This window comes from Dermacentor variabilis, chromosome 7, assembly GCF_050947875.1.
Source record: "Dermacentor variabilis isolate Ectoservices chromosome 7, ASM5094787v1, whole genome shotgun sequence".
NCBI lineage: Eukaryota > Metazoa > Arthropoda > Arachnida > Ixodida > Ixodidae > Dermacentor > Dermacentor variabilis.
This window is the reverse complement of record NC_134574.1, coordinates 68,205,180-68,221,949: the sequence shown is the minus strand read 5'-3', so window position 1 is coordinate 68,221,949 and position 16,770 is coordinate 68,205,180. Positions and strand designations below refer to the sequence as shown.

The following is a 16,770-nucleotide window of genomic DNA, read 5'->3' as shown; positions in this document are numbered from 1 at the left end:
ATAACTAGTGGCCCCATACCCGTTCACCCAAAGTATCTACTAGGTGAGAAGCGAATTGTCGATTTAGTCACAAGGTGTATCGTTCTCCTTAGGTACTTCAGAAGGTGCCGCCTCCTTTCTCCTATCACACTTCTCACCTCACCGCCCACTCTCGCCTGCTTCGAATGATGCCTCTACAGATATGCTTCAGCGTCGCCAGAATTGGGTAATTGCTTATGCCACCCGCTTCCTATTCGAATTGGAGCACATCTATTTAATTATGGAACGGGAATGCCTTATTGTAGCCTGTGCGGTTGCGAAGTTCCGATCCTACCTCTACGGTTGACCTTTCTCCGTCGTCATTGACCATTACGCTCTAACAGATTTAATCACTAAAGAACTCTATGGGCCGGCTTGGTCGATGTGCTTTAAAGCTCCAAGTCGATGGTTTACAAGCCCGACTTGTAAAGTCAGACTTTTAAGACGATGGCAGTTTGACCATGACCGTGAAACGATGACAGTTTGTCGCGTTACTCGGTTGATGACTGTTAGCCCTCTAATACTCAGAGTGCTGCTTGCAGTTTTTCTGTGTCCCATCTCCTTTGTAGCACCGAGGAGTAACGTCTTGGCGCCTCCATCGAATTACTCAACAATGGTTCGAACGCTCTCCGGCCGATCCTATTCTACGCCTCTTGAACTTCCGCGACGGTACGTTGTATTGTCTTCAGCTTCTTTCCAAGGTTCTGCCCTTGTACGTGTCATTCTTAAGCACCTCCGCTCAGCTGTTCTAAGAGAACTACACGACGCACCAGCTGCGGGACCGGGACACTTCGGCGTCTTTCAAACCTATAGTAGGGCGCTGTTTTTTCTACCCGTGTCTTACGCGTTCTATACCACGTTATGTCGCTGCTTGTGACCTGTGTTAATTACCTTCACAAGAAGCCATCCCTGCTCCCCGATGGCTGCCTGCAGCCACTCGGCATCCCGGCGGAACCCGGTGATTATGTTGGCTTACACCTCGGAGAATATACATAATACATAATGCACATTGTACTACACATGTATATTATACACTAGAGAACAAGTCCGTTGCTCTCACTGAAGATTTTGCTTCCCACAACGCGATAATACGCGCCCTTCCTACCAGTTGCACAATTTATGATGCCGGCTTTCTCTCACATTATGTTATCTGGATGCAAGGTGCTCCATGTAAAACACTCACAGGGCATGGGCTTGCATTTTCGTCTAAATTAATTTATTGCATCATACGTGACTGCTCATACACCGTAGACTTACAACTTCCTACTATCTACAAACGAAAGACTTCACTAAGCGCTTGAGTCGAACCCTTATAGACATGCTATCAAAATTCTTTTTCAGCCAACCACCATGACTGTGACTTTTGTCTACATAACAGCACCTTTACTTACAGCACCTCCCGTCCAGAACCTACTGGCTATTCCCCCTTCTACCAGTTGTATAGACTAGATCCGACACTACCGGCAATATGCTTTTATCGACCATGGCATTAACTAGCGATTATGCCCGTGAACTGGTAGCCGGTGCTTACTATGCTCGCCAACTTGCAAGCGCACTTTAATAATCGGCAGCATTTTAGCACCGTGCAACAAGGGTCAAGTGCTTCCACGCGCCAACGATGCTCCGCAGCGGCAAACACAAATCGCGCTGCAAGTGCAGTGCAGCCTCGAGAGATTACATATATGAAAAGTAACCGCACCAGCCTCATAAGAGGTGTAAGCTAGAAGTTTATTTATTCTCGTGACAATACATGTACAGGTGTATCAGAACGAAAAGCCACGATAAGCGCCTTGAAATTGTTCGAAGCACGAGAAAAGCCACACCGAATAGCAGCACAGGACATATGCACGAGTAATCATTAAAAATCATCAAATAAGAGACATCTATCCACACTTCACACAAATCATGTGACAATCGGAGTCTTATGTGGTGATAAATAGCTTTAGGCTGACAGCTTATACAGTCACAGCTGGTATTTATTTATTTCATAGGTAACTCACAGTGATATAAATGTTACAAATTAGAAAAGTGAATTACCACAACGCATTGAAAATTACCAAGCAACTAGGCAAATATTCGTACCCAATATCCTAAAGTATAGCAACATTAGAATTACACAGACAAAAACGCAATTTTTAAGGTGCTTTCGGGAGAATGTACGAGTGCAATTCTTGAACTATTTTTTCTCCGGTTATTAATTATAGGCGAAATAAACTGGTAGCTTTGCTTCCTTTTTTGTTCCTTTCACATTCAATTGAGTCTGCACGTCGCTCTCAAAGTTTAAAGACTCGGCATACGAACGAGTATGGGGACTTAATTACGCACCTAAACAGTTCGCGTCGGTGCTGCTGAGCCTGATTCGGCGAAAATGTGCTTCTTGCGCCTACTGAGGTCTTCAGACCTAGAAATATCAGAATGCGGGTCGTTGATTAGACTGGCCCATACAAACTTGCTCTAAGCATTCACGACGACAACTTCTCGATTCCTCCTTTTACTTGGGACACGATCTCCACATCTAAAGGAGTACGTAATCCGTCGGGTGCATAATAATTTGTCCACCTAAAAAAATTGTGATCGGGTGGACATAAATACGACTCCTCATTTCCTGTGTAGAGAGCTGCAACCCCAAAAGACCAACAGAGCGAGGACAGGCAGCTTGTTGATTTTACGAGCGACTGCAGAAAATTATAATAAAGAGAGAACGTGGACAACCTAATGGCGCTGATAACATGGCTGACATGTAGGCATTCCAGTGAAATATTTTGGCATGGCGCATACTCGACGCCCACCAAATGGTGCGGACAGATGGCGTGGATGATCGATGGCTGGGCGAACGCCAGGCGACATGTTGGAAGCTGACGCGTTGAGCTGCGGCGCAGAAACGGGCACTGGTTCTGCACTGTAACCACTGTCGCGGGCCGTCGATGGTGGCCGAGGAGGCGTGTGGCCGTCCCAGCACTTTTGTTGGAACAAAGTTGAAGGCCGAGAGCGCAGGAGCGGCTGCGGCAATCGGCCCGGTCCAGAACGAGAGCGCGTTTCACGTTTCTCGTACCACATGCCGACACGCGGTGCAGACTAATAAAATTCAGGCTTTTACGCGCTAATCCTACATTCTGATTATGAGGCACGCCGAAGTGAGGGACTGCTTGTCCACTGGGGTCTTTAACGCGCAGCCTATGACGGCGCACGAGCGCTTTTCCATTCCGCCGCCATCGAAACGTAGCCGCTGCCGCCGACATTAGATCACGCGGCCTCGTGCTTAATAGCGATAACACCCAAATAAAAATGGCGGGTCTGTTGCGCTTGTGATTGTGGCAGATGAGCTTTCGCGATGATGCAGATGACGCTACAGATGGCTTCCCCCACAGAGCTGAAGTCTAAATAAAGCTGAAATCGCAGATGTACAAGGTTGGCTGTCAACCTGAGTCGTCAACGTGTTGGCCACGGTTCAGGTTGTGAATCCTATGGGAGACGGATGTGAAATCCGCGTAGTGGACGAGGGCAGCGACATAGGCACGCTTTGTGCACTATCTGGCGAATCCGACATGTTGGTCTGAAGCGGACATAGCTGTACATACGGGCACCAGAACTAAAGCGGCAAAAGAACAGGCACAATACTGGTTGCATGCATGACACTACTACACAGTTGGGTGCAGCTGTCTATCTGATGGAGTGGTACCAGACCATGGTATGGCTAGAACGGCGACGCGAGTGCCGCATCGGTGTCCCCAGGGCAACCTTAGTCGGTGCCACAAGGTCCAGTAGTTTTGGATCTCGGATGGTGTGTAGGCAGAAGAACGGCTGTAGGCATAAGTATGGCGGCGCAGTAGTTGACTCTGGGTCTGCGGTCTCACCGCTGTCGCGGACAATCGGCAGTGGCAAGAAAACAGTATAGATGGCAGACACATGTGATTAGAAGTACCCCGGACGTAAAAATGGTGCGCAGGCTTTTACTACGCACTCGGTGCGTGAAAGGCAGGGACGAAGGTCTCCGGAGTAGCGCATGTCTCCATCAATATGGCATTACCCGACGGAAGCTGGTGCGGCTCGACGTGGTGCCAGGGCGCAAGAAGAGAGGTGGTCGGTGCTAGACATGAGGCGATGGACGCCGGAGGAGTTGGTGGCGGCAGATGTGGTGCCGCATGGTCGAGCTCTGGAAGCGGGAGGTACCGGGATCCGTAATATTCCAGCACCGCAGGGCGCATATCGTCGTAGGGCCGTGGGCTGGCGGACCGGACAACGAATACCTGATGCCTTTTGCACGCAAGGGCGTTCGCAAGGATGGCCTGTTCCACCATGTATGCACTGATCTCATTCCGCTCCACGATGACGTCGATCTGTTCGAGCAGCCATCTAAGCCGAAAAAGTGGAAGTGGTGGGTACAACCGCAGAGGATTCATGGCAGCGGTCAGCTCGGCGAACAGCGCCTTATATTTGGTCACCATAGAACGAATCTGTGACATCGGCTGAAGCGACTTGCCACAATCTGTAAGTTTGTATCTGAAAAGGCCGAAGGCTGAATACTTAGCAGTGTCTGCGGCAAGCCGGATCCAGAACGAGAACGCGTGCGTCATGGCCAGTGTGACTTGCAGATGTGCGGCGCTGATTATTTTGGCTGATGAGTATTCGCGATGATAAAAATGACGCTGTCTCTTTGTTCTGTGCGGGGTTTCCATCTATCCTCTTTCTTAATTCTATGGTTGCATCTAAAAAGCTATTCAAGCTCGATGTCGCCAGTGTCGTTTGCGGGAAGCTGTGGTGGCACTCCCTCGATGATGAGCTTTCTTTCAGCTTCTTTCGTGGGAAGCGAGTGCAGCAGCCTATCCCAGAAGTTCGGCTCACCCCAACGCAGGTAGTTCGCTGCACGCACGTACAGCCGCAGGTCTTCATCAAGTGCATCAGGCGCCAGCTCGTCCACAAGGACAATTACAAGCCGATTCACGTTGTCCTGCAGAGCACGCTGGTGTGCCAACCGGAACTCCAAGCGGCACCATTCACTCGCCAAGAAGTTCCTGCGACACCAGACGCAAACGATTAGTTTCTCAAATTCGTTTTCACTATTTATTGCGCTCTAACAACAAAGTGATAGCAGCAAGCAGGCGCAAACCCATCTAGAAAGCATCGCTCACCTGGACGACACGATGTCACATGTACATATTTATACAAGTCCCAATGGCAGGTAGGCAAGAACACATAACACAATCTCTATCGCAAGTCATCGAAAACATAATATCGGCCAATGTGTAAGGCGGAGGAGTATCTGTGAAAACAGGACCTGATATTTACAGGCTCCGGCTTTGTTACGAGACCAGTGGCAAACAGCGAAGATAGGGCAATGATTCCCTATGCATTGGAATCAAGCTAGTGGAATGGAGTCTGATGGAATGCAATATGTATTTCATTTCGCAGAATTCCAGTCAATCTAATCAGCGCAAGTAACTTTGCCTAAATGAGTTAAGGAACAGAGAAAGCAATTGGAGGAAAGCCTTTCGGGTCAGAAAGACAAGCCTTTCCGTTGCTACTCACCATTGGGAAAAAGGGAAACCGTGAATGAACCTTGCTGCACAGTAGGACTAGAAACTGTCACTCAGGCCAGTGCACCTAAAGAACCGCACTGTATGCCGGTGGTTTCCTTCGCATGAAAATGTGCGCAATTCTTTTGATTGATACTATTAAAAGATTGCACCTCTCGATATCTTCTATTCTTATGGTTCATTGAAAGGCGAGGTTCTCGATTTCGATAGAATTTATGCCAAGAAATAGCGTAATAAGTTATATTCGCCAGTCGCCTGTGCTTCGATCGGGACAAGTATTACGCGGCGCCTGATGTTCAGAGGATGTGCCACATACGCTACCCTCGCCGTGACTCACATTTCCAGGATAAGTCTAGTATGTGCAAATAAATGCCACTGAATTCGGTATGGCAGGATGGCCGCCGTGGTTGCTCGAGGTAGAGGATCCAATACATAATGCGAACAGTGCGGGTTTGCGTCCCACATGCGTCATATTGCCTTTTCGTATGCCGTTTCCTTTTATCCTGTCATTTCTACATTTCAGTTTTCGTAAACTGTTCATTTCTCCTGGCTTTTCTTCTATTCATTGTCATTTTGCATCGCGTGGTCTAAGCTGACAATTGAGATCCTTGCCTTTTTCTATTATCCTCGCTCGCAGTCTGTCATACAGCGAGTCCAAGGTAAAATAAGCCATGTTCATAAAGAAAGTGTTGTGGACAGTACTCACAGAGCCCCGAGATGGAAGAAGGAAGAGACTGGACTAGCGCCATCAGGCATATGGGCTCGAAGATGGTAGCCGCACATCAACGTACTTACCTCATAAATAAAGGGATATTCTTTGTGGGCCTTCTGTTCCTACAAGTTTGTGACCCGGATGTGATACCAGATCACACTGTATACGTCTACCAAGATTCTTCTCGACGCGATGGAACCGGCCACTGAACAACGACGTCTCGAGGAAAACGATATGTCTTCCGTCGCCACACTGAAAATTCCTGATTTCTGGCCCTCGGACTCTGAACGCTGGTTCGTCCACATTGAGGCGCAGTTTCGCCGTCACCGAGTCCCATCTCCGGGGGTCATGTATGAAAATGTCGTGAATGCGCTCAACCCAAACACTGGAGTCAGCGACATTTCGCTAGCTCTTCCGCCCGATGATCACTACGCCACCCTTAAGCGGGCGGTACTATGGCGCAGACCGACTCTAAATAGCAACAGATTCAACAGCTCCTCTCATCGGAGAAACTTGGTGACAGAAAACTGACTGAGCTGCTTCGCCGCATGTCACAACTCCTGGGTACCAGCCCGACATCAGCAGACTCGAAAATCCTTCAGGAGCTCTTCTTCCAACGTGTACCGAATCAGGTACGCATGATTTTATGTGCATCCCCTACTACCACGTCTGGCGAAGCCTTAGCGACGATGGTAGACCAGATTATGGATTTGTTACATCCTGTGATATCCACTGTTGACAGTTGAAATGTACCCGTTGCGACACAACCCTTGTTACAGTAGCACTTTGACGAACCCGACAGTTCAAGCACGCACCTTGTTGTGCAACTAGAGGACCTAACTAACCATTTGGCTGTCTTACGCTTTCGTGCAAATAACATTTGCGGTGGCATCGCTCGAATGACCAACACGTGCCACTTCCTCCACCACTCTTTATTTGTTGGAATCGCGGCGGATATGGCCCTCGCGCACGGCAACGCCATCCGCCTTTCAGCATTCCGGGAAACGGTCAGGCCAGTCACTGCCGACGACTAGCGCTTCTGGCCCTACATCAAGCCATCTCGGCTACGTCACTGAGCGTTTTACGAAAGCTCGCTATATTGTAGATACTGGTGCGGAAATTTGTGTCCTTCCCTCTACTTTTCAAGACCGCAGAAGAAGTCGCCACGACACGTCTTTTCTCACTGCCGCAAATAGTTCCCCCATTAAATTTTATGGCCAGAAATCTATCACTCTTGACATTTTGAGTGCAAGGTATCACCACGTCTGCACCACCTTTGCCTCTGGTACAAGCACACACCCAGGTACCGAAGCCATGGCCCACCATCCATCTGGAATTTCCAGAGCTGTTCGAACCGCCCTCGCCAGATCATCCAATAGTGCACAACTTCACGCACCACAGTGTGACTAAAGTACCGCTTAGCACCAGACCGTCTGAAAATTGCAAAGCAAGAATTCGAGTGTATGCTGGAGTTCGGTATCGCTCATCCTTCCGCTAGCCCTTGGTCATCTGCTTTACACATGGGGCCCGAGAAGACGTGTGATTGGCTGCCGTATGGCGATTAGCGCGCTTTAAACAAAGAGACGATCCTGGTAGGTACAAAATAACCCACATCGATGATTCCACCACATCACTTCATGGCTGCTACTTCTTTAGTAAGGTGAATCAAGTAAAAGCCTCCCACCAGATTCCTTTTGCGCCTTGGGACATGCCTAAAACCGCAATCATTACTCGTTTTGACATATTCGAATACCTGCACATGCCATTCAGCCTCTGTCATCATCATCATCATCATCATCAGCCTGGTTACGCCCACTGCAGGACAAAGGCCTCTCCAACTACCCCAGTCATGTACTAATTGTGGCCATGTTGTCTATGCAAAGTTCTTAATCTCATGCGCCCACCTCACTTTCTGCCACCCCTGTATACGCTTCCCTTCCCTTGGAATCCAGTCCGTAACCCTTAATGACCATCGGTTACCTTCCCTCCTCATTACATGTCCTGCCCATGCCCCCATTTCTTTTTATTGATTTCAACTAAGATGTCATTAACTCTGGTTTGTTCCCGCACCTAATCTGCTCTTTCCTTATCCCTCTAAGTTACAGCCATCATTCTTCGTTCCATAGCTCGTTGCCTCGTCCTCAATTTAAGTAGAACCCTTTTAGTAAGCCTCCAGGTTTCTACACCGTACGTGAGCACTGGTAAGACACAGCTGTTATACAATTTTCTCTTGAGGGATAATGGCAACCTGCTGTTTCCATCTGTTGAACCATGATCTGAGAATGCCTGCCAAACGCACCCCAGCCAATTCTTATTCTTCCGATTATTTCAGTCTCATGATCCGGAACCGCGGGGACTACCTATCCTAAGTAGGTGTATTCTATTACCACTTCCAGTGCCTGGCTACCTATCGTCAACTGCTTTCTTTTCCGAGACTGTTAAACATTTCTTTAGTTTTCTGCAGATTAATTTTTAGACCGACCCTTCGGCCTCCGTAATGTCACTCAAACATTTCAGCGGTCCGCCGATCAAGTACTCCGTGGCCTAACTTGTTGCTTCGTCTATTTAGAAGACATTTTTGTATTCAGTTGCTCTGCTGAGGTACATGAACGTGACCTACGTAAGTTGTTTGAACACCTCCATCAATATTGCCTGGTTGTAAACATCTCGAACAGTAATTTTAGCGTTGATTCTCTTGATTTCCTGGGCTATCGAGTAGACAAGCATGGCAACCTACCTGTCCCATCCCGTGTTGGAAAAACTTAAGGTTCTCCACGTCCGTCTTCCACCAAGCAACCACGGGAATTTCACGGCCTCATCAATTACTATCGCCTTTTTACTCCTCGTTATGCTTCAATTTTCAAGCCTTTGCGCAGTCTACTCTCTGGCACACCACGAGCTAGCACGCCTATATTATGGACTAATGCTGCTGAATCACATTTTATCTCTGCCAGGAACGCCCTTGATACTACTACTCTACTGACCCACCCACAACCAGACGCTCCAATGTCCGTTATAGTAAACGCCTCTGACATAGCTGTTGGCGCCATGTTTCAACGGCTGGTTTGCAAAACATGGCAGGCTATATCTTTCTTTTCAAAGAAGCTGACGCGGCAAGAAACCCGTTATAGCACATTAGGTCGCGAATTGCTAGCACTGTACCTCGTAGTCCGCCACTTCCGTCACAACATCGAAGGGCGTCAGTTCTTTAGTCTCACCGACCACAAACCTCGCCTTTATTATATCACGTTTAGCATTTCCTCGCATAGTCCCCGCAAAATTCGCCAGCCTGCATAAATCTCCGAATTCACTGCTAATATTCGAAATATCAATGGTGCCGATAATCCCTTGCTGACGCTCTGTCCCGGATCCGTATAAACGCGAGCGAAGTAAATCGTCCCGGCATTGACTTCGACTCCCGCATTACCGCTCAACGCACAGACCGTGAACGTCATATACTGCGGACTGCCCACGATTCTCTGCGCTTATAAGATATCTTACTGGCCGGCTGCAACTTCCCAGTGATACGCGACATATTTACGGGTTATCCTCGACAGTACTTTCCACAGTAATTTCGGCAGCAAGTTTTTGACTCACTACACTCCTTATCGCACCCTGGAATACGGGCCACAAAGCGTCTCTACAGTTTCCGCTATCTGTGTCCTCCTATGAACGCTGACGTCCTTTGCTAGGCTCTGTGACGATAAAGCCTTCTGTGACGATGAAACCATCTGTACGGCTTTACGGGCTTCCTGTATGTCTTGGTATTATTAATAATGTAGTAAGTACTAAATAATAAAGCACCTTGTAACTCTTAACTTCGTGGCTACAATGTCAATGGAAGGTTTGTGGAGCGCGTGTGCAATGATCGGTTTCAGTTATTTGCGACTTGCTACTCCTTAAGTGCAGCTCTGTTTTCAGGGCTTAAAGGAAAGCCGCCGTTGCACGAAAGCGATTGCCCGCGACAACTTCTTCATGGTTACTCGAAGCGAAGGTCCTGGGTACCTGACCTGAGGGCCCTTCAGCCCAGAAAGCCATATGTGGTCTTTTATAGTACTTGAAGGCAACAGACGTGAGTGCCCAACCTTCCAACGTGTAGAATAGCAATGACTATAGTCCAGGGGTGCTATGCAGGATGCGCCGAGTTTCTCGTTCACTTGAGTTTTACCCGAGTTTGCTCGACGGCAGTCAGTGAGCGGAGACAGCACGGAACGCGCAAAAGCTACAGCCAAAAAATTATGTAGACAAAGCCGCGTATGACAACATGAGGGCACCCTGCGCGTTACGCTGCTTCCACGTTTCAAGCGCAGAAGGCTGCACAACGAAACGCGCCAGCGCCGCGTATTGTTATCAACGGATTATCGCAACTTATCAATAACGTGACTGTACCGCTGTCTGCCTGCACACTTGCCGTGAGCCGCTTGCCGCGCCCTTCCCGGGCGCGTCAAGGGCGTGCTTCCTTTTTCGGGCACTATCTTTCTATCCTCCACCGAATGCGAACAGGGTACATGAGGCGCATTCTTGCACCTACACTTTCACGCAAACGAACACGTTAAAATACAACAGAAAAAATAACAAACATTCTTATTTCTTTAAGTATCTGTTTATCGTTTTGAATGCTAACAATTTCTGATGACAAACGGAGGTTGAGCAAATTATTAAATTTTGCACTCCCTGCCGCGAATGGCGACCGTGAGGCGAAAGCTTAGAAGCGGATGCATTGAAGCGGGTCGCACGCACGAGGGAGTTCATACAGTGAGACGTCGCCTAGGGGCGCTGCAGTGCTATCCTCAATAAAGTCAGTCATGACCTAAGGAGGATCACGATCACTCGTTCTCTCTTAGGGGAATAGAAGCGCAGCGCCGCGGTACGGCTGATCATCGCAGGCTATTAAGGCCCCCGCTTTACCAACTAAAAAGGACACATTAGTCAAAGATACGGGAACAACGGCTGTCGCTGCAAAATGGAGGTACGTTATTTTAAGGTCCGTAGCACGGAGGAAGGAAACTCAGGTGAGGCCCTGACGGCACTCTTTGTGAAGCGAAAGTGAAGCCGGAAGTTGGCGTTTCTAATGGCGTTGCTCCGCCTATCGGGCCAGCTCTCCTCTCTTGTTTACATTTCTCGCGAAACCACGCCGCCCTGCGAGCAACCGTGCTGCTCGGACCCGCGCGCTGCGGAGCAATACTAAACAATCGTTAGTACGTTGGCATGATTTCGCCAAAGAGGGCAAAATTTCCCGCGGATATTCCTTCGTCCGTTGTCATTGCCATGGCGCGGTATATTGCGTACAGCGCTGCATGCGCGTTCATTTCACGAACTTTAGTTCCTCCTGTCCCACCTGGCCACAGCAACATCCGGTAGAGCACGGTCCAGATAACGCAGCACAACAAAACACGGAGACCAACGCAAACCTGCCCGCACGGCGCCTTTGCCACGGTACGAAACCTACGGAGCAACACGTGTGAGCGCACAGAACAATAACAAAGCCGCCATTGTGGCCCGAAAGGCGGGGCTGCTACAGCCGACAAATAAAAAACAGCGAAACAAAGCAGAACCTACTACGTAATTTCCTCCACACTTATCTACTAGCGCGCTGAGGGGGTAGGGCCTCTCCTCAGTTTCCTTCCTCCATGGTCCGTAGTGACGCAGTTCAGTGAAAATTTACCAGTTTATCTTTGTGCGCGAAGCCTCTGCGATGCATTACGAAGAAGTACGTGCTTCCCAGCGACACAATTCATCGCTTGTCATCGCTTGCGCAGTGAAGGTGCCTCTGAGCGTACGTACGCAGTATTTGAGTTTGTTGTGCAGTCCAAGGTGCTTCCAGATTACCTCTGCTGGAGCCAGCGGTGATCGCAGATGGATATCGTAACGACACCGCAGCAATCGCACTTTGGCAGGTGAGGGCTCTTGTGTGTAGTTATGAAATGAGACTTCGAACGGAGAAAGGTGTTGGAACTGTTGAGTGCGCAGTGCTTGTGATGAAGAAATGCCATTGCACTGGGTCTAGAAGAGCGAGCGATTCTCGGACGCTGATCGTGTTTACGACGCTGTGGCTCCGATACATCACCGGTGACAGAGCAGCCATCTCAAACGACTGCTGCAATACGCACTCCTCAGCATCGTCGTCCCCCTCGGCGCATCGACGCCTTGCAAGCAGCTACAGTGACATGCCGATAATTATTTACTGAGCGCTACGTCGCCATATATCAGGCAATGAAACCGCGTTTTGGGGCCATCTCAGCCCGAGAAGATGTATGCACAAGCCAGCGACAGTCAACGCTTTGTTTTCGATAGTGGTGCTCAGTACATCACCGACATGGAGGAAGGAAGTTGAGGAGAGGCCCTACCCCCTCCGCGCGCTAGGAGAAAAGTGTGGAGGAAATGAGGTAATAGGTTCCCCTCTTTTTTGCTGTTTTTTTTATTTCTTTCCTGTAGCGGCCACGTCTTTCGGGCGACAATGGCGGCTTTGTTATTGTTCTGTGCGCTCTCACGTGTTGCTCCGTAGGTTTCGTACCGTGTCAAAGGCGCCGTGCGGGCAGGTTTGCGTTAGTCTCCGTGTTTTGTTGCGCTGCGTTATCTGGACCGTGCTCTACCGGATGTAGCTGTGGCAAGGTGGGACAGGCGGCATTAAAGTTCGTGAAATGAACGCGCACGCAACGCTGTACGCAATGTTCCGCCCCACGGCAATGGCTACAGACGAAGGAATATGCGCGGGAAACTTTGCCCTCTTTCGCGGAATCATGCTAACGTGCTAACGATTGCTTAGTATTGCTGCGGAGCGCGCGGGTCCGAGCAACAGGGTTGCGCGCAGCGCGGCGTAATTTCGGGAGAAATGCAAACAAGAGAGGAGAGCTGGCCCGATAGGCGGAGCAACGCCATGAGCAACGCCAACTTCTGGCTTCACTTTAGCGTCACAAAGAGTGACATCAGGGCCTTTCCTTAGTTTCCTTCCTCCATGATCACCGATGACAGTGCGTTGCCCGTGTTTTATGACGGCGGTCAAGGTTGTTGATGCCTCTCAGCTCGACACCGCGTCCGCTGTTGCCGAAAGATAAGCTGGGCGTGGCCCAACTGTAGTGGGTGCGCGCACAAAAGTTGCATGCCTCGCGCCAGGCGTGACCTCTGGTTTTGATTGACAGGCGAACTCGTGCTAAACTCGTAAATCGCGAAACGCCCTCCGAGTTCAATTCGGGAACATGGCGGCGGCAGCAGCTGCCTGTCACTGAATCCAGCGGCAGCAAGCGTCAGTATGAGGGTCTGGACCCGTTCACCTACATGACCGACGTGGAGTTTCAGCGTCATTTTCGCCTATCGAAGACATCAGCGCGCTGGCTGTGGTACGAGCTAGGCGAAGACTCGTCTTCGGAGATAGCGTGGCGGGCTTCATTCGCTCACCGTCGTAGAACAAGTCCTCTGCGCCCTTCGTTTCTACGGGACTGCGAGTGTTCAGGGAAGCGTCGGCGCCGAGCGTTACGTTGGACGTCATCAAACTACTGTTAGCCGCTGTGTCAGAGATGTGTCTGACGCGTTTATCGATGCGGCAGTGCGTAAGCGGTGGCTAGTTTTCCCGAAGACTGCGGCTGAGCGGGCATATATAAAAGAAGGCTTCCTACTTCGCGGGAACATTACGAACGTAGTCGGGTGTGTCGGCGGAAAGTACGTAGGAATTAAGGCGCCTTCAATGTCAGCGTTACTGTGATTAGCATTGAAGCAATGTCCAGACACGCAATATTGCCAAATTTGTCACTTTTGTGTAGCCGACTTAAATTTTTTGTTACCGACATCTCACATGCGGCTGCCTATGATACTGACTTTTTCGCTGGTTGCTGACTTTTTGCCGATTGTTCTACTAGTCTGTCAGGGTGCCTTCCAAGTGGCTCACTTTCTTGGGAAAGAGGTTAAGTATATATAGATAAATGGATATCACAAATTGTATGAAGTAACCTATGAATGCCAATCTCCTAAAGAACTTTGGGTTCTTCATTGGTGAAGTTACTTAGTATGCATAATGCTGATTTTATGTCATGCGTAATCTATCGGCCACACTATAAAACAACGAGGCATTGCACAGTTTTTTGCAGTGCGAGACGTGGATGTTGCGCCAAGCCGGCTGTGCCTATGCATTTGTGGCGAAATGAAAATGCATTAAGAATCTTAGGGTGCTGGCTTGCATGAAGAAAATACTTCAGATTGTTTGCTCTGTTCACTGTTGATGCATGTGCCAGAGGCTCAGTGTATCTTTTTATTGGGGGGGGGGGGGGCAGCGTTAATCTGGATGAATAAATCATATTTTCGTCTCATAATGGGGCCCTAATTCTTAAGCAGTAGAACAATGCAGATCCAATGCTCTGCAGAACTCGGTGTGCATGAAGATATCATGAACCGCCAAGGCAACATTAGATATCGGAGAAATGTGGGGCAGATGCCAATGAAAAGTGGATGAATAATCCGCCATGATAAAAATAAAAATTGCAGAGCAAATACACCTTTTTTACAGCTTTCGAGCAGTGATTACACAAAACGTGATATTCTCAAACGTGTAAAAGCTTGCTGCATTGCCTGAGTAGGATGAGCGACATGCAGCATATTGGCATTGAACATGTCTTGTAACTGCTGTTTTTTTATTTTAAGCCTCGCTGTGACGCCTTTACCTCCCGCACTCCCTTCACTGAAACGTGGCACTTTCTTCCCAATGGTGTCATGATAGTGATGGTAACGGCAGCAGTAAAGCTGGTTAATGTTTGCTCCTTTGATTCATGTGAGTTTAGTTGTAAAGAATATGGCACGTGCATACACCTGTGCTGCAAAATTTGAAGCTTCTGGTGATTTTTTGGAGAGCTAATTTGTGTTCGGACATTTCAAAGATGTGCGCCATTGTGGCCTAATAACTAGCGCATTGGTGAGGTTGAAGACTGGGTGTATTGATATAGAACCTTGAGGTTGAATTGCACAAAAATTCGACGGGACACAAAGAAGAGATATAAATTCAGCAGAACGCTCTGCTGTGTGTGTTACTCTTCTTTGTGCGCCGTCGAATTGTGCGATCCAACTTCAAATAGAGCGTTGGGCTTCTTTGGTGGAGCACCGAGGATATGTGAGCTATTCTACAACATGCCAGTGCCTTGCCACACAATTATGGAAGTCTGAAGGTTTGCAAACAAAACTTTGCTTTCAAATCCACCTGCTCATGTTATACAAGCACTGATTGAAAGAACCGTCATACAAAAATAATGGGGAAATCCATGGCCTGTGAAAAGTGTAATTTGCATATTGACACTGCTGAAATAATAGGTGTCATACGAGCCTCAATATTGGACTGAACAGAGCAGTTTGTTTCCTATGCGAAACACAGGCTTCCATTACATGCTGTGCAGATAACCAAGCTCAGTTTGTTTTAACGAGGTACACAACGTTCACTGCAATCTGTCTTTGATTCTAAAGAAGTGCCAAACACCACCTCTTTTTCAAGGATGTCATGGGAATATTTGGCGAGACCTTTTTACAGCCCCTCATAATGAAAGTGTGGCCAGCCAGCTTTGCTTGGATACCTCTATAGATTTCTGTTCCTGATCGTTGTGTGCTTTCAAGTTGCTAAAGTCTATGCAACTGATGCAAGGTATTACGTGGTTCTGTAGTCTGATACAACTTTAGGAGGCCGCGGAATCTGCACTTTAAAGGCAGGTGAACACAAGCCTGCACCAATGGGCACGCCCTCTAGACTGACGTGCTGTCGGACGCACTAGTACCCCGTCGTTGGAGGGGGACTATTTCTTTAGACATAGAGGCAATCGGATGCTGCGCTTTGGTCATCTGGGCGTGGCCTCTCCAGTCTTCTGAAGTTGTGTCTGACTAGAGGATGCCGCTTTTCATACAACACAAAAGGACAAAGTGTGCAATTATTTGGCCCATCAAATGGATACATCAGAAGTGAGCTATGCAAGGGCTTAGGCTGTGTGAAAATTAGTACAAGCAAATATATGACATTGTTAAAGAATATGTGGTATCGAACATACATGCATGGCACGTTTCAATCGGGGAGTGTTGCAGTAATATGCAGTCTATAGGTGATAGCATTATTAAGCTTCTGCTGTTTCCTGTCTTTTCATTGTGAATTACATACACCGTTCATCTTGTGGCTAATCAACACGCACTGTATTCTTGCACATAGAAAGAACAAACAGCACAATGACGTGTATTCTGCATTAGTGTATTTTTCATTTACATGGTCCAAGAGTAGCACAGGTTGTCTTACGTTTTTGCCTATCTTGAAGAGACACCAAGTGCATGTTACAAGTGTCCTAATGTGCACAGACAATGTTTACTGCAATAATTTTATTAATTTTCTTGAATAATAAACAAAATAATAAACTGAAAGCTCCTATATAAGGTGTCTTCTGGGGGCTCGACTGGAGAGCAGTAAGAGCACCGATGCTACTGTTGCAGGGCAGCCCTCTGGACCTCTGTCACACTCTCAAGAGCACGTGCGTGGCGCTCGCCTACTGCCAC

At 48.4% G+C, this 16,770-nt stretch overlaps 1 protein-coding gene across 1 annotated transcript in view; it reads right to left on the bottom strand.

Annotated features, from left to right (window-relative positions):
• Window positions 1-1,725: 1,725 nt before the first annotated feature.
• The window catches only part of LOC142588684 (uncharacterized), a 109,229-nt gene continuing 94,184 nt past the window's right edge, over window positions 1,726-16,770 (bottom strand). Inside the window, exon 15 of the mRNA XM_075700506.1 lies at window positions 1,726-5,030. Within this exon, the coding sequence (XP_075556621.1) occupies window positions 4,733-5,030 (298 nt within the window). The 3' untranslated portion in view covers window positions 1,726-4,732. The remainder of the gene's footprint in view (window positions 5,031-16,770) is intronic.